A 25,675-nucleotide genomic window follows, 5' to 3' on the forward strand; every position below is an offset into this window, starting at 1 on the left:
TTTTTTTTTTTAACACTGAAGCTATATCATGTGGTTCTTCTCTGACCTGTAGATTTGATAAATTGCCATGAGTCTTCTGGGCATTTATTTAAATATAAGTCTTTATCATTGGCTCCTGCCATTTTACTTACAGTGTCTTGGTGTTCATTTATTTAGGTTTATTTTGTTTGGAACTGTTTGTCTTGTATCTGGGATATTTCTCTTCCCCAGAAAAGTTACCAACAATTCTTCAATAAGGAATTGTTCCCCATTTTCTCTTTTCTTTCCTTCTGTGACCCTTCTGATGTACATATTGTTCCTTTTGATGTTGTCTCATAAATATCTCATGTTTTCTTTTATTATATATTTTTCTTTTCTGATGGTTTGCTCTACCTTATCCTCAGGATCAATTATTCAGTCCTTGATTTCTGGCATTCTGCTGCTGAGTCCCTCTATTGTATTTGTTAGTTTAGTTACAATACTTTTAGACTCAATGATTGGGTCTGAAATTTTTTTTTCATGCTTTTGTTGTCCTTATTGAATTACTCTTCTATTGATTTCCTCATTTCAGAGAGTATCCTTAGGATTGTTATTTTAAAGTCTTCATTAGGGAATTTAGACAGCTCTGATGTGCTTGGGACCTTCCCAAGTTTTAGCTTTCTTCTGGCAACCTTAGCTGCAACCAATTGTCTAAAATTACAGCTGCTAATACAGTGAGTAGGGCACTTGCCTTGCATATGGTTGATCAGGGTTTGATCCCTGGCATTCCATATGGTCCCCCAAGTCCCTCCAGGAATGACCCCCAAGTGTAGGAGGAACCCTGAACATCTTTGAGAGTGGCACAAAAACAAACCCAAAATCATGGCTGTAAATCATGGGTGTGCAGTGATAGTTGTCCATTAGCAGGTCTGCTGCCTGCTCCAAGAGACCTGCGGCATGACCACAAGTACCTCGAGGCACCTGTACATCAATATGAGGAACAGGTAAATAACATCCAGGAGTTCAAGTTCAGTTTCTGGTGGTTTCCAAGTTGCCCTGGTATGGCCACTCAGATCTAGGGAGGGGTGGGTAATCTTGGAGTGGGAGGATGGGGGGTTGGTTGAAGATGAGGTCTCAGCCACAAAGCATGCACAGCAGGCAATGGGGGACCCCTGCTAACTAGCTATGTTTTGAACACCACAGGGTACTTTCTCCTTGCGTTCTTTCAGACTGTCTCTGGTTTTTGTTTTTTGGTTTTTTGGGGGGGTTTTTTGGAGGGGGGGTCATACCCAGCGATGCTCAGGGATTATTCATAGTTATGTGCTCAGGAATTACTCCTGGCAGTGCTTGAGGGACCATATGGGATGCTGGGAATTGAACCTGGGCTGGCCACGTGTAAGGCAAACGCCCTACCTGCTGTGCTATCGCTCCAGCCCTTCAGACTGTCTCCGGTTTGGGGACTGAAGAGATAGTATAGGAGGCAAGATTGTGTCTTGCATGTGGCTGACCCCAGATTCAATCCCTGGCAGCATATATGGCTTCCTGCCCTGAGCACAGAGCCAGGAATAGTTCTCCCTGACCACTCCTGGGTTTGGCCCCAAACCTCAAAATAAACAAAAAAGAAAACACTCAGACTCCCTCTAATCAGATGTGGACTGGGAGAAGCATGGGCTTGTTTGGGTAGGTGTGAGGAGATGGCACCTCAGCCCTTGGGAAGCTAGAAGCTTGCCTCAGGAATTTGCCCTCAGGATGTTTCTCTTTCTAAGATCAAAGATAGCTTCTCCCAGCAAGGATGGAGAGCTTGCTGCTGATTCAGATCTTGGTATTTCTTGTAGTCTGGCCGTGCACTCCAGTGTTGTCTGATTAGAAAGGTCAGGTGCTGGGTTTCTCCTTCGTGTCCCATCTCCCTGGGCAAAGTTCCGCAGGCCTTAGCACTTCAGAGATGGCGCTCCGATTGCTGCGCAGTTAATGTGCAGTTGCATTGGTTTCCTCAGTTGGGGTTGCCTTCAATTCTTTTTGCTTTTGAGAGGGATTCCTCTCCTGGGGAGTGACCCTTGAGAGTACAGAGTCAGGAGTAAGTCCTGAGCACAGTTAGGTGTGACTCCCAAACAGACAAAAACAAGTGAGGGGGAAACACTATATAGAAATATAGTTTTAGTGTTGGGGCTGGAATGATAGCACAATGGGTAGGGCATTTGCCTTGCACGCGGCCGACCCAGGTTCGATTCCCAGCATCCCATATGGTCCCCTGAGCACTGCCGGGGTAATTCCTGAGTGCAGAGCCAGGAATAACCTCTGTGCGTTGACAGGTGTGATCCAAAAAGAAAAAAAAAAGAAATATGGTTTTAGTGTCATGTTCTAGACAAAATTATCAGGTTCAATCTAGCTAGGCTTTTTGCATCAGGTGAAATGAACACAGGAATGGGTGCTAGGCAACAGAAGGAATCCAAACCCCATTTAGCATTTGCTTAGGATTTACCTTAGAATCTGAAAAATCATTTCAAACAAAATAATGAAGTAATGCTCAGAATATCTGCATGAAGACATGCTGGAAATCTGTCTATTTCTATTTCTAAGTTCTGGGAATCACTCATGATACTCCACTCAGACTGAAGCCAACTACTCAAATGTAAGCACCACGTCACATTCATATTTGTGCCCTCGATGTGTCATGAATCAATGAATGAATAGTACCAAGTTGTTTTTTCTATTAAGCACAGATGGTGTTTGTGACAGTCATGAGAATGTGCCTCTCAAATCTCCAAGCATAAAACTGATGGCCCTGGCTGCTGTGTTTTGAATCCACCGCCCTCCCAGAGCTACTGCTTCCAGCCAGTGCTTGGCTGTGGCATAGATGTCCAACAGACAGGCTGCTGCTGACACATGAAACTCCTCTGAGCCCTCTCTGCCACTCCTCATTGACCTAGCAAAAACCATCTTAGGCTACAAGGTACTGGATGTTGTTTTCTCCTGAAACTTTCTTTGTCCTCCTCATCTCTCCTTTACCCTGACTTCTTCCCCATTTTTTTTTTCTTTTTAGTTGTGGAATCACTCCCAGTGATGCTCTGGGGACTGGGTGACACCTGGCAGGGGTCCATGTAATGCTGCTCATAAAAGAAGGGCATGGACAAAAGGCATATCTCCACCACTAAAGCACATTCCCTTTCCCTCCTTTTTCCCCTCATACATTTCCCTCTATTTTCCCTCGTATGTTTCTCCCACCTCCCACCTTCAATGTCTCTCACCTCAAATTCCATCTAGATACTTGCTTCTTTGAACATCCTAGGTGCCATAGTGGTGAAGTATTTGTTTGTTTTCTGCTTAGTTTCTCTCTCTCTCTCTCTCTCTCCTCTCTCTCTCTCTCTCTCTCTCTCCTTCCTATGTTTCAAAAGATTCCGTAGATATTAAGAATACATCAAAGATCAAGTATATAAAGATTTAGGATTAGGAACTGGAGACATAATATTTGCTTTGCAAATAGCTGACTCGAGTTCAATCCCCAACACCCCATATGGACCTTGGAGCCCCGCCAGGAGTTATCCCTGAGCACAGAGCCAGGATTAAGCCCTGAGCACTGGGGGTGTGGTCTACTCTGCCCTCCTCCAACAGGCTTAGGATTAGGATTATACTCAGGATGTAGACCATGACAACTGAAATTGGTAGGGGTTGCGGCCACACGCCGTAGTGCTGGAGTGGTTATCTCAAGGTAGTATTTAGCTAAGTGTGATGACCTTGGCCGGAGAGCTAGTACAGTGGGGAAGGCACTGGCACTTGCTTTGCATGTGGCCAATCCAGATTGGATCTCCCAGGCCCCATCATCTCTCTTCTGAGCACAGAACTGCAAGTTAGCCCTGAGACCACTACCAGGTGTGGCCCAGAAACAACACACACACACACACACACACACACAGTGGTTATCTCTAGGTAGTATTTGTTTATTATTTTGTCTATTTGGTTTTGCTCCCAGAGCAACACTCAGGGATTGCTCTTGCCTAGGTGCTCCACATTAGGTACTTGAGGGTTGAGGAGCCCAGTGCTTCTCGGAGGCAAGGCAAGCTCTTGATTGCTTTGCTATACTCCCACTCCTTCTCCCCGAAGCAGTATTTACCTTTCTAGATTTTTTACGTATTGTGTTTCACTTGCCCCCAGTGAACAAAAATAGCCTTTGTTGCTTTTTTAGGACATACCTGAAACTGCTGAGGTCCAACATCCAGCCCCATGCTCCGGGTCACTGTGCAGCTCAGGGACCGTGCAGGACCAGGTTCCGCATAGTCTCCCACCTGCAATGTATGTGCTCTAGTCCTGTGAGCTAGGTCCAGCCCCCCAACAAATACTTTTATAATAAAACTTGGAAATTTTCCTTTTAAATTTTATTATATTTTTTATATTTTAAATATTTTTTTGGTTTGGGACCCACACCTGGTGGTGCTTAGGGGTTACTCCTCATTTTGCATTCAGAAGTCACTCTTGGCAGTGCTCAGGGTACCATATGGGTTGCCAGGGATCAAACCTGGGTGGCTGTGTGCAAAGCAAACATCCTGGGGCTGGAGTGATAGCACAGTGGGTAGGGTGTTTGCCTTGCACGCGGTGGACCAGGGTTCGATTCCCAGCATCACATATGGTCCCCTGAGCACCTCCAGGGGTAATTCTGAGTGCAGAGCCAGGAGTGACCCTTGTGCATCGCTGGGTGTGACCCAAAAGGGAAAAAACAAAACAAAGCAAACATCCCACTCACTTTTTCTTTAAAAATAAAAAAAATCTTTAAAGAAATATTGAATTCAGCGGGTAGGGCGTTTGACTTGCACGCGGCCGACCTGGGTTCGATTCCTCTTCCCCTCTCGGAGAACCCAGCAAGCTACCGAGAGTATCCCGCCCCCATGGCAGAGCCTGGCAAGCTACCTGTGGCGTATTCAATATGCCAAAAACAACAAGTCTCACAATGGAGACGTTACTGGTGCCTGCTCAAGCAAATCGATGACAGTGATACAGTGAATTAAGCATGCTACTAAAGTAATTGTTAAACATTAAAAATGGGGTCTGGGAGATAGCATATGCGGACATAAGGCACATGCCTGATTCAATCCTGAGTACTGCATGCTCCTCAAGCACCTCCAGCATGGTCCTGATAATGCTCAAGGGCTCAAGTAGTCCCACATCCTCCAGCCCTAGCATTGAACCGTCAGGTCCGAGTGGCTTAGAATCCCACAAGTGGCACACCTGTCCCCTGAGCATCACTTGTAAGGTCCCCCAGCAAAAACAAACATGCAAAAAACACACATTTTAAAAATTAGATTTTTTTTGTGTGATGTGACTTTGTTCACACTCAGCTCACCTCAGACACCTTTCTTTCTGAGAGTACTTGAGTATTAGGTTCCTTTCTGAAGGGTTACGCTGTCCCACCCACCAGTTCTGCCTTTCCAGCCCAGTGTGACTGACAATGTGTCTGACAGTGGTTACACCTATGGGAGCTATGGACAATGTACCAGGGGAGAGGAAGTCATTGGCTGGTCCAGTGATTCAGGCATTTAAAATGCAGGGTGGTGGGGTGGGAGAGATAGTACAGTTGGTAGAGTGCTTGCCTTGCGTGCAGCTGACCTGGGTTAAATCTCCAGCATCTCACATGATCCCCCTGAGTACCACCGGAGTGATTTCTGAGAACAGAGTGAGGAGTAGCACCTGAGCATCACTGGGTGTGACTCAAAAGACAATAAAATAAAGTCAAATAAAATATAAGGGGACAGGTAGAGAGATAATACAGGGTGCTTGCTTTGCATACTGCTGACCCCAAAAGAAAAAACTGTAAGGAGAGGGGCTGGAGCAATAGCACAGCAAGTAGGGCATTTGCTGTGCACGTTGCCGACTGGGGGTTTAATTCCCAGCATCCCATATGGTCCCCTGAGCACCGCCAGGGGTAATTCCTGAGTGCGTGAACCAGGAGTAACCCCTGTGCATTTCCGGATGTGACCCAAAAGAAAAAAAAAACCTTGTAAGGAGAAGCATACATATAAGATTAATGGAACTGGAGGCCAGTTAAGAAGCTGCGTTGTCACTCTGCAGGATAATCATGAAAAATGGAGCATGACTAACGCTGTTAATTGACTTGGAGGTCACTCTCCTAGAATAAAGCAATTTAACATCCAAGCGAGAATAAATGAGGTAGGGTGACTCCTAAAAATGCATATCAGCAGTGCATCACAGACAGCCTAAAGTGGTATGCTTGAATTACCATGGTACACAGAAGAGGAAGAGAGTCAAAGACCCAGTGAAATGGGAATGTTGCAGCACTTCTGAGGGCCCAAGGAATTCTCCTTCCAGAAAGGCCCAAAGGATACATCACTGTTTGAGGGCATTGGAAATGTGATGGGAAGAATGGCTCCAGCACTGACAGAAAGTCCAACATGACTCTCCTCTGCAGGCCAAGGTTAATGGCAGACCCAATCACAGAATTCAGTTTATTGATAACTATGGGGATGAGAAGACCCTAGAGCAATAGAGGCCAGTGGTGGCTTTTCATCATCAGAAGCTGAGTGAGCACAGTTATGGGATGGTTAATAGATCACAACATCCCTTTAGGCAAAACAACTGAGCAGTCAAAAAACACTGCTAAATGTACATAAATAGGACGAGAGTGAATGAGTGGGAGACTGAGGGAAGGTACCCGAAGAGTTTCCTGACCTGAATCTCCTGTTCCTGAATTTCATGTGGGACCAACTAACCAAAGACTTGAGAGATATCCACTGCAAAAAAATGCTGAATTACATAGTGATTCTTCTTCCCAGGGAATCAGGCTACATACTTAAGTGACTACAGTTTTCTGGGGAAAGGGAGATACTCAGACATTGGCTTCCTGGTGCTTTTCATAGGCTATGTAAGGATGCACAGGAAATCCACCCCATATGCACCTCACCCCAGGCCCTTTGAATGGTCTGTACTGTGGATAGAGAGAATTGAGGGGAGGGGATTAAGAAATACTCAGATATTACACAATTTTTTGAAGACAGAGTCCAAGTTGACAATGAAATTCAATAACCACAAACTCCATCATGGGCTCTACTAGGATACCTCTAGAGGGTAGGTAATAAATTGAACTTTGATCAAATCTGAGCCCACTGGGTTTGTGTACTCTTTTTCCTGGTACCCAAATGTATCATTGGGAGTAACATTTATGGCATTGGTGAAATCCTCATATTAGGTTAATTGGTGAGAACTATCAGCGCAAAAAAGTTCAAGTTGAAACTTCTGAAACTGCTCAAATTCCCAGCAAGACAATGGGGGAAAAAAAACCAAAACCGTAACTCAGGAGTGGGATAGCAGAAGTTAATGTCATTCACATAGGTACAGGCATGATTGTCCCTAGCATATTGATTTAATTTGTTGCTCTGTTCCTTGAAGGAACCAGATGGCCTTCCAAGACTATTGCTAACTCAACCAAGAAATAGCCCTGCTCACTACAGCCCAGACAGATGCAGTTTCTTTGCAAGCTCAGGTAATATGGTCTCTGGTATGGAGTATGTAGCCATTGATTTGTGAGTGTGTAATTTTCTACCCCAGTCAGGAAAGAAGATCAGAAACAGTTTGCTCCAGGGCCATGTTAACTCTCCTACCATCTGTTGTCATTTAGCCTTAAGACATCTGGATCATCTAGACATATTGCAGAGCATCATACTGATTCATTACCTTGATGACCTCATGCTGATCTGGCAGGATGAATAAGAATGCTAGTATGCTGGAGACCTTGGTAAGACAAGTACTCCAGAGGGACGGAGATAAAAAATTCAAGTACTTGCCAACCCAATGCAGTTTTTATACTTTCCAGAGTCAGGTGTATGCCAGGATATTCTGTGCAAATGAAATAACAAGAACTGATGATATAGTTCAGTGGGATGACTGCATGCTTTGCATGTAGGAGGCATGGGTTTGATCCACGGCACCACAGAATCCCTTGAGCCCCTCCAAAAATGAAGAAGCACAGAGCTAGGAGTAGTGTCTGAGGAGACCCAGTGTGGATTCTAAGAACAAAACAAACAAAAACGAACAACAACTAGATATATTACTAGATCCATTATTATAATAAAGGAAATAAAACAAATATTAAAGACTTCTTGAGCTTTTGAGCCAGAGCTATAGCTCAAAGGACTGAAGTAAATGCTCTGTATGAGGGAATATCTGGCATTGGTCCAATTTTTGGCATTGTCAGTTTTGCCCATCACCTTCCCAATGAATAGTTTTAGGGCTTTTAAAGAGTTTAGGGCTTTTAGTGACAACACATTACACACCTATGAGAATTGCTCCTGCCCTATAGTAGCCAACATTAAAGATGCCAGCTTTGCACAGGGCTCAGACTCGAGAATGACTGCAGTGGACCCTGACTTCAGAGCAAGCATTCCTGCTGTTTGGAACTAAGATTTTAGCAGACCCTATGGAACTGAGTTGTAAGTAGTAAGGGAAACAAGACCGCATGAATTTTATGAAAATTATCAATATATGAACACAGCCCAGGCTCCAAAGTTTATGAAACAAGAACACAACACCTACTGCAGATGATTAGACACTTTTCCTTGGTGGGTGGGGAACTTGGGTCATAATTCGGTGATATTTAGAGGCTATTCCTCTCCATGCTCAGAGGTCATTCTGGCAGTGCTCAGGGAATCAGTGTTGCCAGGGATTGAACTGGGGTGAGCCATATGCTCAAGCTAAGTGCCTTACCTCCTATACTAGATCTCCAAACCAGATTAAACACTTAAATAGGCCCTGAAAATATTGGAATACTTTATTTATGAATATGGCTCTTGTTCTGTCCAACTTGAAAGATGGCATCTGCAAGGTAGACACAGTCTCTGCTGCAGCCTCCTCTACCTCCACCACCAGTGCGGTAGGAAAAGGCAAAGGCACAGGCAGCAGTGGTGATTCAACCATGAAGCAAGTGGTATTGAAGATAATCAAACATTTTCAAGAAGGAAACAAGGAATGGAGGTGGTTCAAAGTGTGCTTTTGGCCTTGCTGTAGATGATTGCTTCAAAGTTATCAATTGTTTTCCATTCTTTCAGTACATGGAAGAAGATACTGATTTTGATGATCAGTATCAGATGGAAATGATGCAGAGCCTGCACCATGTAAACATTTATCACCTCCACATGGGCTGGTATCAGTTCACATACTATGGCTCATTTGTCACCCAGGCACTTTTGGATTCTCAGTTCAACTACCAGCATGCCATTGAAGAATGTGTCGTTCTCAATTATGCTCCGATTAAAACTGCCCAAGGGTCTGTCTCACTGAAGGCATACAGAATGACTCATAAACTGATGGAAGTTTGTAAAGAGAAGGATTTTTCTCCTGAAGCATTGAAAAAGGCAAGCATCACCTTTGAGTACATGTTTGAAGAAGTGCCGATTATAATTAAAAATTCACATCTGATCAATGTACGAATGTGGGAGTTTGAGAAGAAGTCATCTGTAGCAGAAAAGCATGAATTGCTCAGTTTTGCTAACAGTAAACATTTGGGGAAAAATCTACAGCTGCTGACGGACAGAGTGGATGATATGAGCCAAGATATAGTTAAATATAACACATACATGAGAAAGACAAGTAAACAGCAGCAGTGGAAACATCAGCATCAGCAGTGTTGCCAGCAAGAGAATATGTAGCCACAGAGTCGAGAGGAAACTCCGTTCCCTGAGGAGGATTTGTCCAAACTTTTTAAACGCCCCCAGCTCCACACCCTCACCCAGGATGGATTCACTGTTCATTGCAGGCCAAATTAACACTTACTGTCAGAATATCACAGAGTTCACAGCCCCAAAATTAGACAAACTCTTCATGGTCCCGGCTCTTCAAGAACAGAACAACTAAGAAAAAATGTTCCAGGGGCCGGAGCGATAGCAGAGCAGGTAGGACATTTGCCTTGCACGTGGCCAACCCGGGTTTGATCCCAGGCATCCCATATGGTCCCCCAGCACTGCCAGGAGTAATTCCTGGGTGCAAAGCCAGGAGTAACCCCTGAGCATCGCTGGGTGTGACCCAAAGAGCAAAAAAAAAGTTCCCAGAAAAGAAATTAACATTGATTTTTGAAGTCACATTTGGTCAACTCTTCGAAAAAAACATCTGTACGTTTGAAAATCTTTCTATCCAACAATACAGTAAAAATAAAATTAGAAAAAAATATAAAGTGACCATGAATATAGAATGGTCATTCATGAATTAGGATCAAGTCATTAAAAAATAGATCTGTCATAAGACTGAAATACGACTGGGACTCAGAGAAGGAAGATATGATAGGAAAGGGCACTTATGTATGGCATCTGTGTGTCCTGTTTGGCACCCACTAGAGTGTAGAATCCCTCCTCAGTTCACATTAGGAACCAGATGGGTCTCATATTCACCCAACAGAAGGAAGAAGGAAAGCTAGCTTGGATTATGGATGGACTGCTTTAGTGAATAAGTGAAAAATCAAAAGCAGATGCTACCTGCATGATGGCTGAATGTCGTGATGTCATGAAGTGAAAGACAGCAATGAGTCACTGAAAGACAAATCTCCCTCATGGGCAGAGCTTGCAGAAGTACACCTGACCATCTGCTTTGTGAGAAAAAAAGAAGTGGCTGAAAGTAAAAATGAAAAAAAAATAGTAAAGGTATTTACTCGGCACTTCTTCAAATATGTACTCAAAGGTGATACTTGCCTTTTTCAATGCTTCATTGCAAATAGTAAAGGTACTAGAAGAAGAAAAACCAAAAATGAGGGGCCAGGGAGATAGTACAGAGGGTAAGACACATGCCTTGCATCGTCCTGACATTGGATTGATCCCTGGCAGCACACATTTGGTCCCCTGAGACTTCCAGTAGTGATTACTGAGCACAGAATCAGGAGTAACCCTTTGCACAATTGGTATGACCCCAAAACGCAACCCAAACAAAACCAACCAAAAATAATCTGCAACTAGCAGGTATAAGGAAAAGACACGTAGAAGGGCATTGTAAACAAGATGTAAGATTTTTATATTATATATTAATGCCCACCAGAAAACAGCTATATGCCATAGGCACCAATATCCAACTGGGCAAATAATTTGACTAGTTGTTCTTAACCAGATGACATGATCACAGGGGCAAAGATGAAGATTTTGTGCGAATCAAAAAAACCTATACTACCACTACAAAGTCCAATCTAGTTATTTGATTGCCTTATTTGACTATTGCAGCTGCCTGTAAAGCTACAACACTGAGACCCCAGTATGGCATTTTTCCTAAGGAGACTAACCAGTCAGTTGGCAGAAAATGCTCTGCACAGGACCATTTTCATCGTGGGATAAATCGTGTTTTTTTCACATAGGAATGGACACTTAATCAGGAATGGGTTGGCTTGTCCTATAAGTCTCAGCCAGCAATACTTTGAAGCTGTTTAAGGAATGACTGATCTACCAAGATGGAATAGTAAGGCATCCAACCAGGAAACTCATTTTACAGATCCACTGGTCATGTCATATACAAGGACATCTAGAAGCTGCTAGCCAAATAGAGGAGTTAGTATGGAATACTGAATGGACATGTGAAATACCATCTCAGAATCATGGTACTCAATCAGAGAAATAGTACAGGGGTCAAGGCACTTTCCTTCCTTGATCTCCCCTATCATATATGGTCCCCTGAGCACTGCCAGGTGCCACTTTTGAACAGAGTCAGAAGTAGTCTCTGAGCACCATAAAGAAGATCTCACTTGCTGCTTGATGATGAACTCCCACCACCATGTTTCCTTTGTCAGGGGTGGTGTACCATCCTCTGGGGTACATATAGATGTTGAATTACAGACCTTCATATGGCACTATGCTCCCACAGAGGCAAATACATACATCCAAGAAATAAGAAAGTAGTCTTGCCACTATCAGTCCCCAAAGTTATGGATTCTTCAAGGTTAGAGACCTTGTTCTTTAGTATATTATTACCAGAGGACAGCAAAGATTCCATTAAACTACAACAGCAGTTACTTGCACACTTCAGGTGTAAGCAAGGAAGCAGAACCAGTAGGTTATCAGGAGCAATTGAAGCTAACAAAAAGTGGAGGCAGGCCTGCTGCTTCATGATGGGCAGGTGCTGGGAAGAACTTGTATGGGATTTTAATGTCCCAGTTGGTTACCTTTTGGTACCTCTAGTCTCATAGCGATGAATGTAGTGATGTGGTAGTGGAGGCTATGCACAGTGGTGGTATATAAAGTTACCAGGATTTCAGGCCCCTCTGAATGAGAGCTTAGGAAACACCAGCTAATGAGTCAGTGAGGCCAGCAGAGAGTGAAGAAGGGAGATGATGGGCACCGGTTGGGACCACATGACCAACCATAGCCACAGCAGCTGTGGTTTGTCTCCCAGTCTCCCTATTTGAAATTTCTCCTCAGAAAGAGAGGCTCACTGGAGTCCTGAGGGACCTAGGAAGGACATTCATGTTGCACATAAGCTAAACTTGGCAGGCATGGTGGTGAGTCAGTCAAGAAGGGCTGCATTCTGCAGCTGCAAGGAGTGTGGTTAGCTGACAGGTCCCAATCATTTGCGTTTTCAGGTTTTCATCTTTTGCTTTTCTCAGGGCAAGTCTAGCCATTTCCACTAGATGCAGGAACTTGTTTTAGGAACAAACTTTGCCTAAAGCTCCTCTTTAACTAGCCTGCCTTATCCTTGCTTCTGCCCTTTTCTTCAAATGTAGACAGCACCCCGGCTACCCAACCATCAGTTGTTCTAATTTCTTTTTAGTGTCTGTTCCTATTAGAGTCTAACTGGCACAGACATATGTATGAAGCCCCTGAATTTGTGTCATTATCTGGACCCAATCCTGGGATTGTGACCAAACTAATCAGGGTTATTAAACTAAGCAGTTATTTCCACAAATATAAAATTAAAGACTTATTCTTTAATGCAGGGGGAGTGCATATCCAGCAATGCTACTGCTTCTGTGCTACTGCTTCTGTGTTCACTCCTGGCAATGCCCAGGGGACCATAAGTACTGCAGTGCATTGAACCAGGGTGGGTGGCATGGCGCCTTAACCTTTGTACTATCTCTCTAGCCCTTGGACTTATTTTATACATCATATGGTTATTGTGAGGATGAAATTAATATGCATAGGAAAATGCCATGTAATTTTAAAATTGTTACGCAAACATTATGTTATTAAAATAACTTTTATTTATTTATTTTATTATTATTATTTTGCTTTTGGGGTCACACCTGGTGATGCACAGGGGTTACTCCTGGCTGTGCACTCAGGAATTACTCCTGGCGGTGCTCAGGTAACCATATGGGATGCTGGGAATCGAACCCGGGTTAGCCGCGTACAAGGCAAACACCCTACCACGGTGCTATTACTCCAGGCCCCAATTAAAAGAATTTTTTTGGTTCATACCCAGCAGTGTTCAGGGGTTACTTCTGTCTCTGCAATCAGGAATTGCTCCTGGCAGTGCTCGGAGAACTGCCTGGAATGCAAGGCAAATGCCCTACCTGCTTCAGTATCACTCCAACCCCTAAGAAGGATTAAAGAGTAAAACATTTCCCAGATTACCTAACAATCCTCAATATCGTTGTGTAATCTGAAACAGTACAAAACTGAATCCTCAATTCAGTTAATCATTTAATCATTTTCAATTTTCAAGTCCTTTCAAAGCTGGTATGGTGTGTGTGATGTTTCTATAGCTTTACTTATTCCCAGGAAATAATTTATATACTCAAATCTTGCTTGATACTCAGGTACAGACCTAAAGCAAGAATTGTAGAGAACTAAGGTAACCTATCATGGGTATTTCTTTTTTGTCTCCTTTAATTCTTAGGATAGTGATTACTGAGACAAAGGAAATGAGAAAGACTGTAACAAACTCTTTTGACAAAACACAGTGGTCAGAGTATGGTGAGAAAATACCGAATGCCTTGGTAACCACAATCCATATTTTCAGATTTTTTTGATAGTGTAATTTGTTTATTTATATTTTGTTTTGGGTGCTACAGCCAGGGTGCTTAGGAACTACTCCCAGCTCTATGCTCAGGGGTTGTTCCTGGAGGTACGAGGGAAAACCATACAGTGCCTGAAATTGAAACTAGTGACCTTTGCATGCAAAGCACATGTCGGTACCTTTGGGTTGCCTTTCCAGCCCAACTCTTGCAATCTTAATATGTGTAAATAAAAATGCTTACTATAAACATATTCCTTTAGTATTCTTTCTCAGTATTCATACCTATAACGTATCACATACTAATGATCACTATCACTGATTATCAGAAAAATTAGTTTACTAGTAACTCTTTTGTAGAAAAGTCAGGTAATTGTCTATAATGTGCTATTGTTTGCTTAGCTGGTGTTACAGATTAGCAACAATATTTTTCTTTCTTTCTGCCCTTTGAACAGTAGATGTGATTTGCATTTTAGAATTGACACAATTTCAGTGACAAGCTTTGAAAATTTGCAGTTCCACAAAAAGAACTGTGAAAAGAGTTATAAACCAACCCTTCTCTTTTGCCCAATACTTTGCTGTTTGTTTTGTCAAAGCAGATATGGAGATCTAAATATTCACCTGGGTAACAGGGTTAATTTTGTTTTTGAAATTTGTAGCGCTTTCATTTTAATGACAAGACAGATTTTATTCAGTAAGAGCACTGCAACAAGGAACTTAATTTTTCACAACTGTTTATTCAGATGTCAGGACAAATTCAAATATTAAAGACAATGCACAGTTAACCCAAATGGGTTGCATACTTTACAAATATAGATAAAAGCAAAAGAATTTACTTTACTGTGGGACCCAGAAGACCTGCACCATGTATTGGACACTGATAGGAAAGAGAATGACAACAACCCAACCTCGAGGTAATTTAAGAATGTCTTTTTAAAAAACATAATAGCACGACTAGCAGAATCCTTCCGTTTTGCGCACATTTTGCGAATTCTGGTCAATGACTTCAAAAGGAGTTAAGCGAGCGAGCCAAAAACAAGGTTTACGGAACAGTACAAAGAAAAAACCAATAGAACACCGAGGACTGAAATGCAAATATCCATCCTTTTTGGACAGGACTAAAGTTCTACTTAATTTTTAATTTTTTTTTTTTTTGGAGTTCTACTGAGTCGTTTCCTGGCACCTTCCTTTCATATCCAAAAGTGGGTCTCAAGGGTATTAGGGGTGAATCCAATGGCCTGGGGGACCCTTAGGAAGCTCAGCACGAAGTTCCCATAAAATCCTGAGGGACTTTATTCTGAATTTAGGAATGATCCTTCCTGACTCCCCCGGGAGAACAGAGGGAAATATACCCTCCATGGAGGGTCACTTTGAACGACTGGAGCTCGCGAAGTCTCAGTTCCTCCGCCTCAGTTCCTCTTCCTCCTGAGCTTGAGGTAACCGTTCCCACAGGGCACACCTGGCCCCCTCAGCGCGCCGAGAGCAGCCGGCCGCCCGTCCCAGCGCGCGGGAGGCAGCGGCTGCGCAGAAGACCGGAAAGAGCGGCGCGCGCGGCCGCGGGCCAGTGAGGGCGGGGACGCCGAAGCGCGGCGCCGACTCCCGCGCGCACGCGCGCGCGCCGCCGCCGCTGCCGCCGCGTCACTAGCGTGCGGCACGTGCCCATGTTTACGTCCCTCGTGGAGCCGCCGACGTCAGCAGCCGAATGGCAACATTGTGGCGAGACTGAGGCGCTGAGTTGAGGAGACGCGTCTGTCTCTCAGGCCGGCTTCGGACGGAGGCGACGCCGAAGAGAAGGGGCGGGGAATCGGGCTCCGGCGAGCGGCCGAGACACACCAACCGCCGACCCCGAGCGCGACCGGCCTGGCCGGCCCGGCGAGCCCCACGTCTCACCTCCCGAGCGCTGCAGACGCAGCCCCGCGGCCTCGCGCGCGAGGGGCGGCCGGGGCGGGCGCGAGGCGCTGCGGCAGCGCGGGGCTTGTAAACAGATCCGGCCGCACGTGACCATGTGAACTACCTGCTCCGGGGCCGCGTATTGTCTGTCCCGGCAGCCGCGCCACAAAGGAGCGTTGTCGGTCCGAGAGCGGCCGGGCCGGGCGGGCGAGCGAGCGGCGAGGCCGGCGGGCGCGCTAAGATGGCTGAAGGCGCCCGGCGAGGGTGAGCGGTGGGCGCGGCGCAGCCAGCCGGCGAGTCCTCGGACGGGCAGGGTCAGCGGCCCTGCCCCGCGGCCTGGCGCCCGAGCCACCATGTCGTTCGCGCTGGAGGAGACGCTCGAGTCGGACTGGGTGGCCGTGCGGCCGCATGTGTTCGAGGAGCGCGAGAAGCACAAGTTCGTCTTCATTGTGGCCTGGAACGAGATCGAGGGCAAGTTTGCCATCACCTGCCACAACCGGACGGCCCAGCGGCAGCGGAGCGGCTCCAGGGAGCCGGCGGGGACGCGCGGGGCCGCCGAGCTGCCCGGCACCCCCGCGCCCGCTGACGGCACCCGCGGGCCCGGCAGCCCGGCGGCCAAGGGCCGCTCCGACACCGCCGCGTCGGCGACGACTCCGGGCAGGAGCCCCGGGCCGCGGCGGAGCACGGCCTGGGCGGATGGCGGCGGCGGCGGCTCGCCGCGGAGCGCGCGCAGCCTGCGGGGCGACCCGCTGCTGCGGAGCCCGACCGCCAAAGGCGCGGAGAGCCCGCTCCGGAGCCCGGTGCGGGCCAAGTCCAGCCCGGTCCGCCGAGGAGCGGAAGGCAAAGATGCGGCGGCCGTCCCGCCGTCGCCCAAGGAGGCCCCGGTGGCGTCGGTGCGCGTCGTGAGCGCCTGCGGGGCCGTCTCCGAGGAGATCGAGGTGCTGGAACTGGTGAAGGAAGAGCCCGTGGCCCCGGCCACCCCGGCGCCCGCGGGCGCCGAGCCCCCGCCGCCCGCCGCCGCCGCCGCCGAGCTGGAGTCGGCGGCCGAGGAGTGCAGCTGGGCCGGCCTCTTCTCCTTCCAGGATCTGCGCGCCGTGCACCAGCAGCTGTGCTCGGTGAACTCGCAGCTGGAGCCCTGCCTGCCCGTGTTCCCCGAGGAGCCGTCGGGCATGTGGACCGTGCTGTTTGGGGGCGCCCCCGAGATGACGGAGCAGGAGATCGACACACTGTGCTACCAGCTGCAGGTCTACCTGGGCCACGGCTTGGACACCTGCGGGTGGAAGATCCTCTCCCAGGTGCTCTTCACCGAGACCGACGACCCCGAGGAGTATTACGAAAGCCTTAGTGAACTGCGGCAGAAGGGCTACGAAGAAGTACTCCAGCGGGCCAGGAAGCGCATCCAGGAGGTAAGAACTTGGTCAGGGCTTCAGTCGCTCTTTGGGGAGAGCAGAAGCAGGTGGTAGGAAAACCTCGAAGGACCCTGCATGAGTCTGGGTTTTCCTTTACAGGGGAGATGTGACTGTAAGTGTTCTGTTGAGTACCGTATTAAAATTACCAGCAAATCACTTAGCCTCTTTGAAGAAACAAGTTTGTTTTCTTTTTCTTTGTCTCCCTTTCTTTGTCTCTTCCTTCCTTTCTTTCTTTCTTTCTTTCTTTCTTTCTTTCTTTCTTTCTTTCTTTCTTTCTTTCTTTCTTTCTTTCTTTCTTTCTTTCTTTCTTTCTCCTTACTTTTTTTTTTTTTGACGTCCTGGGACTTGAACCTAGAGCCTCATGTTGCCCATCGGGCCACATTTCCAGCCCGGAGGAAATAAAGGGCACATTTCTCCTTGCCCCTGAAGTTCTTTCCGGTTCGAAATTCCCAGATAGAAACTCTTCATGCTGTTGGCATGGTGTTTTTTTCTGAAAAGTTTGTTTGATAGAGCAGAGTTGGTCGTTGTTTACTCTCCATATGTAGTTTGGTGTTTAGGCAAGTTCTACCCCCCACCCCCGCTATTATTGAGAAATAACTGACCTATAGCATGTTGGCTTGATATAGTATGTTGTGAATTGATTATGCCTTAGTAGGTTCAGCAAGAATTCATCATCGTATGAAGATACAATAAAAAGAAAAAGTCTTGTACTGAGACTCATGATCTACCCATAACTTTATACGGTATAAATACCGTATATATTTATGGTAGCTGTTTGCATGATTTTGTACCTTAAATCCCTGGCGCTTACCTTTTTTTGTTTGGGGGCCACACCCGGCGATGCTCAGGAGTTACTCCTGACTCTGCTCTCAGGAATTACTCCTAAGAGTGAGATGGGATGCCCGGATCGAACCTTGGTCTCCCCGTGCAAAGTAAACGCCCTACCCACTCAGCAATCCCTTCGGCCTGGTTGACTGGAAGTTCGTACCGTTTGAGACCACCTTCCACCAGTTTCTCTCCTCATCCCACCCTCTGATAACAGTATTTATCATCAGATATACTCTGATACTGTATTTGACTTATTTCACTAACATAATAAATTATGCAAATTTAAGATGTTTTCCTCCAAACGATTGGCCCATTTTATTGCAAAAGCACCAACTGACAGTTGGATGCAAATACTTTTAAGGGCTTTATGCAGTCTAGGAATATCACAAGAATTTATGGATGGCTTATGTTTCACTCTTATTTTAGTGAGAACAAAAAACGACCAGGCAGGAATCTTTATAAAACTTTTATACTTTATGAGAAAAAGTTGTGGGAAGCTTTTTCAAACTATAATCCCTAAAATAAGTGGGAACAGTAGGAAATAGATCTGTATGGGAAGATAGGGAGCTCTGCCATGTAAAATGTCTATGATTTGAGATCATGCCTACTTAATTAACAGTTTTTGCTGAAAACTTTATTTTTTTTAGCTTTTTGGGTCACACCCGGCGATGCACGGGGGTCATTCCTGTCTCTGCACTTAGGAATTATCCCTGGCGGTGCTCAGGGGACCATATGGGATGCTGGGAATCGAACCCAGGTTGGCCAAGTGCAAGGCAAATGCTCTACCCGCTGTGCTATTGCTCTAGCCCCTGAAAACTTTATTCTTTATGATAATTTTAGTTTACCCTAATGGCGTAAGATGTTTTTTCAGCATTTTAATTATTTTTAGTATTAATATAAATTGAGGTTTCCTTAAAGTGGGGAAGTGCCTTTCTTTTATGATGTTTGTATTTCTGACATTGTGTTGTCTGTCATTTGTTAACCTTGCTTGAATCCAGCTATAGGATAGAAAACTGTAGCCTCCTGGCTTTTTATAGCATACTGTTTATTTTCCTTTGCTGGTCTTGAGAAATTAGGAACTATTTCTTGCTATTCTGAGTGTGGGATTTTGGGGTCATAGTCAGCTTTGCCTCAGGTTTTGCTCCTGGCTCTCTGTTCAGGGATCACTCCTGAAGATGCTTAGGGAAGAGGGTGGAGATCAAACCTGGTTTGGCAGTGTGCAAGACAAACACCCTACCTACTGTACTATCTCTCTGGTTGCCCACAGTACTATCTTTTTTTTTTTCTTTTTGGGTCACACCTAGCAATGCTCAGGGGTTACTCCTGGCTTTGCACTCAGGAATTACTCCTGGCAGTGCTTGGGGGACCATATGGGATGCTGGGGATCGAACCCGGGTCGGCCACATGCAAGGCAAACGCTCTACCTGCTGTGCTGTTGCTCCAGCCCCAGCCCACAGTACTCTTAACTAAACTTCCTGAACCCAGATTACTCTTTCCTTCCTGTTAGGTTTACTTTATGTGATATATCACGCACCATAATGTGATCCTGGACTTCCAGAAATCTGTTTTTATTTCTCTCCTCACTTCTGGGGTCTCTCAACTTTAAACTCTTTTGGAAGGAAATAGTAAATTTTAAATAGTAATATTCTCTTTTAAAGTTTTGTTTTTATTGATACATATATATTTACAAGAGCAGAGTGGTTTTATTTGGTTTATATATATGTATTTTATTGATTTAGTTTTGTAATTTCCAAGTAATGTTGGCATGTGTTTTATTTAGGAAATAATTTTGTCTTTTAATTCAAATTGGGTTCAAAATGAGGGCTACTGAAAAATAGAGTTGTTATAATTTCTAGAACTCTTAAGGGAGGATTACTTTTGTGGGTGCTGGGGGTGCTGGGGATCAAACCCAAGGTCATTACACATACAAGGGAGCCTACTGTGGAGCCATGCCTCGGTTTTTGGTTTTGTTTGCTTGTTTGTTTGGTTTGGTTTTTTCTTTTTTTTTGGGGGGGGGGTCACACCTAGTGATGCATACGGTTGCTTCTGGCTCTGCATTCAGGAATTACTCCTGGCGGTGCTCAAGGGACTATATGAGATGCTGGGAGTCGAACCCAGATCGGCCACGTGCAAGACAAACACCCTACCCGCTGTGCTATCACTCCAGCTCCCAGTTTTTGGGTATTTTTTAAAGATTTTTTTCTTAGTTCAGATTTCATTGCTAGGGGTCGGAGTAATAGTACAGTGGGGAGGGTGTTTGCCTTGCAGGTGGCGGACCCGGGTTCAATCCGGGGCATCCTATATGGTCCCCAAAGCACTGCCAGAAATACTTCCTGAGTGCACAGCCAGGAGCAATCCCTGAGCATCGCTGGGTCTGACCAGCAAAATAAATACATAAAACATTTTTTTAAAAAAGATTTTATTGATCATAATGTTTTGCTGTTTTCAACAGAAAAAGTCTAAACTAATTTTTTTTTTTTAAATGGGGGCTACACCTGGCTCATTGTAAAGGGGACATGCCCAGCAGTGTGCAAAAACTGCAGTGCTGGCATCTCAACCTGGGCCGCAGCTGCATGCTAAGCAAATGCCTTAACCTTTATACTATCTTGTAGGCCCCAAAGTAAAGCATTTAAAGAATATTTTGTGTTTTGGAAAAAAGTCAAAATGTATTTATTGAATATGAAAAAAAATTATTTTGAGGTGCCAGAGCAACAGTACAGTTGGTATGGTGTTTGTCTTTCACATGGTCAACGTGGGTTCAATCTCTGGCATCCCATATGGTCCCTGGTGCACCACCAGGATTAATTTTTGAGTGCAGAGCCAGGATTAACCTCTCAGCATCGCTGGATGTGGCCCCAAAACAAAACAAAAAATTCTTTTAATGCTTCTTGTTGATTTGAACAGTATTTGGAACTATCAATGACAAGTATGTTCAATTCTGGTTTCTGCTAGAAGATTATGTTGAAAGAAATGTTGAGCAACACTGATTAGAGAGGTACATTTATTACCTCTGGTGAACCTATATATATGACATAACTTAATACTTGAAAATCATCACTCAAAAATCAGCCCGCAGTCGACTGGAGTTTGATCCATGGCATCCCCTAATTTCCCTGCCAGGAGTGATTCCTGAGTGCAGAGCCAGGTGTGGCCCAAAAACCAACCCTCCCCCAAAAGAGAAGCAGTAATTTAACTTAAGGTTCATTATTGATTTTACTCTTTGCTCTTAATATAGTCTTTGGTTTTGAACTAGTATGTAATGGCATGTGTCCTTAGTTATAATGAGTATTTTTTAATCTATATAGTCAGTATTTTTATTATCCTTAAAAACAAAAAAATTATGATGCTCAGTGTTCAGAAAACCGATATGATTAATTAGTGATGTCTGCCATGGGCCTGATAATGGGACAGTATAGGCTAATCATGTATTTATTGTTCCCAGCTGCTCACATATTTTGCTATCTTCATAGTATGCTGTGGGTCAGAGAGATAGTACAGGATGGAGGCGGGGTAGGCTTAAATGGCTGTATAGCCATCCCTTGTTTGATTCCTGGCACACTATTCTTCTCTAGGTTTTGCCCAAACTCCCCCACTTACCTAAATAGTATGCAGTAATTATGCACTAGGTGTCCACTTGTGGCAGGATCTGAGAACCATATGAGATGCTGGGGATTGAAATGAACCCAGTTTAGGAGTGTGCAAGGCAAATGCCATACACGATGTACTGTTTCTGTTCTGCAGTAACTTTTTTCTCTGTAGCACTGTATCACTGTCATCCCACTGCTCATCGATTTGCTCGAGCGGGCACCAGTAACGTCTCCATTGTAAGCCTTGTTACTGTTTTTGGCATATCAAATACGCCACAGGTGCTGAGGATTGAACCCTAGTTGGCTGCATACAAGACAAGCACCCTTCATGCTGCTGCACAATCTCTCCAGTCCTATTTTTTTTTTAATAGAACAGACTGTACAACTAGAGTATAAACTTCTCAAGGTCACTGGCCTTGACAGTATTTTAAGAATTCTCTGCCAATTTATGAATGCTGACAATTTATGGGTACTCTTAGTTAACAACCAACACCAGGTTTTGTTTTAAGTATTAGAAGCATTCAAAGAATTTGGAAGATGTGTTCTTTGAGTGTAAAGTGCAGGTGGAAATATTTTTTTTAATTAATATACATTTCTTGAGGAACCATGATAGTTTAAAATAGCAGGGGAAAAAATCTTAATGTTGTATTCTAAATATGAGCTCTTTCTCTCAGGTTTGTGTTACCCTTATAAATTGAGGGAAGCAAATGAGTGGGTTTTTAATATAGGGCAATTTAAGCAGTATTTAAAGTTTTATGTGTATAGGCATGTCACTTTTTTGTCTGTTTTGGAGCCACACCCAGGGAGAGAGGTTACTCCTGCTTTTGCACTGAGGAATTACTCGTGGTGGTACTCGGGGGACCATATGAGATGCTGGGGATTGAGCCCTGGGTCAGCTGAATGCAAGGCAAATGCCCTACCCACTGTACTATCTTCCAGCCCCATGTTGCATTATTTGGAAATTAAAAACACCGGGAGGGGGAAATTGGGGACATTGGTGGAGGGAAGGTCACACTGGTTGTAGGATTGGTGGTGGAACACTGAATGCCTGAAACAGCTGTTAATAACAACTTTATAGATCATGGTGTTATAATAATAATTAAAAAATCAAACCAGAAAAGGTCTTCAAAAGGAGCTTGAAAACTGCAATTACAAATTACCCGTTTTGTAATCTTAGAGATAAGCCCCAAATCTCTGTTGGGGCTTAATTTTGGGGATATACTGGAGAAATTTAATATGGAATTACAAGAAAAACTTAAGATTTTTGCTGAGTCAATGAATAATGGTTCATCACTGTCATCACTGTCATCGATTTGCTTGAGTGGGCACCAGTAACGTCTCCATTGTGAGATTTGTTGTTACTGTTTTTGGCATATCCAATATGCCACGGGTAGCTTGCCAGGCTCTGCCATGCAGGCAGGATACTCAGTATCTTGCTGGGCTCTCCAAGAGGGATGGAAGAATCAAACCCGGGTCGGCCACGTGCAAGGCAAATGCCCTACCCGCTGTGTTATGGCTCCAGTCCGATTAATGGTTAGTGAGTGATTAACAAATAAGGTAAATTTTTGTTAAAAAAAGTTGTGGGAAGCTAGATTTTGTAAATTCTACTGAGAAATTACTTATAGAGGTTGAGTTGTAAGCTTATATACTAGTTAGGGTTTTAGTCTTCAGTACAAATTAAATATGAAATTTATTATTTGATAGATGATTATTCTTGGACTTCATAAGGGTTTACTCTAGCGAGTGTTATTTATACAGAAGTACATGATCAGATGAATCAAGTGCCCCTAAGGTCTCTTGGAATGGTCTTAGCGATAAACTTGATTGCCTGAGTGGAGGATCACTTGTAGTAGTAGGAGTTTTTTTTTTTGTTTTTAAGAAGTGTAATGTTGTTTTGTGTTTGTATGAGTGATCCATACTGTGGCTTATTTATGTGACCTGGGTTTGATAAACAATGCCTTCTGTATCAGGACAGCAGTTCCTTTTTTTATTTTTTAAAACATTTTTGGGGAGGGGGAGTCACACCCATCGATGCTCAGGGATTACTACTGGCTCTGCACTCAGGAATTACTCTTGGCGGTGCTTGGGGACCATATGGGATGCTGGGGATTGAGCCCGGGTCGGCCTTGTGCAAGGCAAACACCCTACCCATAGGACAGCAATTCTTGAAATGATTAATTATGATCATTTTGATAGCAAACCATAACTATGATAAGCAGGCTTGACTATGACTTAAAATCTATATTCTTTGGAATTTATGTTTGTAAGACAGTGCTTAATTCTATCTGCTTTCCAGTTGATTTTAACTACTTTTTAGTTGAAAAATGCTGTTTGAAAGCGGAATGCATTTTCAAAAGTAGTCATACATAGGTAGGCCTTTCTAATATTTGGAGTCAGAAAGACTGGATTTGAGCTAGTTCTTCTGTGATTATTTATCTTTATTTTTGTTTTCGGGCCATGCCCAGCAATGGTTATGGGTTACTTCTGGCTCTGCACTGAGGAATTACTCCTGGTGGTGCTCAGGCGGCCATATGGGATGCCGTGGATTGAAGTTGGGTTAGCCTTGTGCAAGCCAAGCGCCCTAGTAGTACTCACTGGCCCCAATTTAACTTTTTTAAAGCCCAGAAATTGGGGGGCTCTGAATGTGACTTGCTGGTAGAACACACATCTCTAATGTATAAGGCTCTGGCTAGGTTTCATCTCTGACACTATAGGAAAAAAATTACAAAACTCCATGGAACTTTTAAACATATTTAAAAGAATTTTTGTTTTTGAATGAAAACGTGGCTGGCTAAGAGACCATCTAGAATGTATTAAAGAGGGTTGCTGTCATCCCCGTTGTTCATCAATTTGCTCGAGTGGGCACCAGTAATGTCTCCACGTGAGACTCGTTATTACTGTTTTTGGCATTCAAATATGCCACGGGTAGCTTGCCAGGCTCTGCTGTGTGGGCAGGATACTCTCGGTAGCTTGCTGGGCTCTCGAGAGGTACTGAGGAATTGAACCAAGGTCGACTGCGTGCAAGGCAAACATCCTACCCGCTGTGCTGTCGCTCCAGCCCATTAAAGAGGGTTATATAGAAAAAATTATTTTCTTTTTTGTAGTGCAATACATTTTTCCCCTGGAAGTTTAAATTCAGCCCTTTAGGGAATGTAGCATATTAATAATTAATTTATTTTGGGTACTTCACATTGCTTATTTCTTTATGCTTCACACTATCTTTTGAAATCAGTGGTTTTGTACCTATTTTACTGACACAGAAGTTGAGGCTGAAGATTTGCTAATGAGTGACCAAACTCAGATTCAAATTTGTATATTTTTCTTCCCAGGCTTTGTTTTCATGACGACTTTAGAAGTTCATAAGCAAGGGAGAGTGGATTTAGAAATTGTAGTTCAGTTTGTATTCTCGTCCTCCACTTCCTCCTCTTCTAGCCCCCTTCCTTCCCCGGGGATTATTCTAGTTTTGTGCAGAGGGCACCATGTGGTATACCAGGGATTGAACCTGGGCCTCCTGATTGCAAGGTATACACTCTAACCCTTTGAGTTATCTCCTGACTCTTCATTCAATTGTTTTTTAAATTATGTTAACCTGTTTTATTTCATATTATTTATAGGCATGGTTTGGGCAGTTTGAATGTTTTGTGTTTCATCAAAATGGGTTAATGATGTGTGAAAATGCCCAGTCATTGTTTTCCTTTGTATCTTTAAGGACTCAGCTATAAAACAACTTCTGATTTCTGAGGGTATTTAACCTGAGGAGTAAGGAGCTCAGGGAAGACTGCTTAACTGGTCCTCCTACCAATGATGACTTTCCCAATCAGGCTCAGCCCCTGGCACCAAATGGCTTTCTAAGCCCCACTGGGTGCCCCACTCCAGGCCCTGAGTATTGTGGGTATAGCCTTGAAGGCCCCCAAGCACCACTATGTAGGCTCTAGTGGTTTCTATCACTGCAGGGCTCATGCAGCATCTCATCCTTGGGCCCTAGTAAGGATGGACTGCTGTATTACCAGGAGTGGTCCTCCTAGTCCCTCTGAGCACCACTTGAGAGCTCTTTCACCTCAAATTACAGTGAGGAACTATGAG

General features: G+C 44.4%; 1 protein-coding gene and 1 pseudogene across 1 annotated transcript in view; both read left to right on the top strand.

Annotated features, from left to right (window-relative positions):
* The first annotated feature begins 8,740 nt into the window (after positions 1 to 8,740).
* Positions 8,741 to 9,810, top strand: LOC101541721 (eukaryotic translation initiation factor 3 subunit H-like; annotated as a pseudogene).
* A 6,166-nt stretch (positions 9,811 to 15,976) lies between these two features.
* Positions 15,977 to 25,675, top strand: part of JMY (junction mediating and regulatory protein, p53 cofactor) — a 99,664-nt gene continuing 89,965 nt past the window's right edge. Inside the window, exon 1 of the mRNA XM_055130412.1 lies at positions 15,977 to 17,174. Within this exon, the coding sequence (XP_054986387.1) occupies positions 16,122 to 17,174 (1,053 nt within the window). The 5' untranslated portion in view covers positions 15,977 to 16,121. The remainder of the gene's footprint in view (positions 17,175 to 25,675) is intronic.

The sequence above is a fragment of the Sorex araneus genome, chromosome 1, assembly GCF_027595985.1.
Source record: "Sorex araneus isolate mSorAra2 chromosome 1, mSorAra2.pri, whole genome shotgun sequence".
Lineage (NCBI taxonomy): Eukaryota > Metazoa > Chordata > Mammalia > Eulipotyphla > Soricidae > Sorex > Sorex araneus.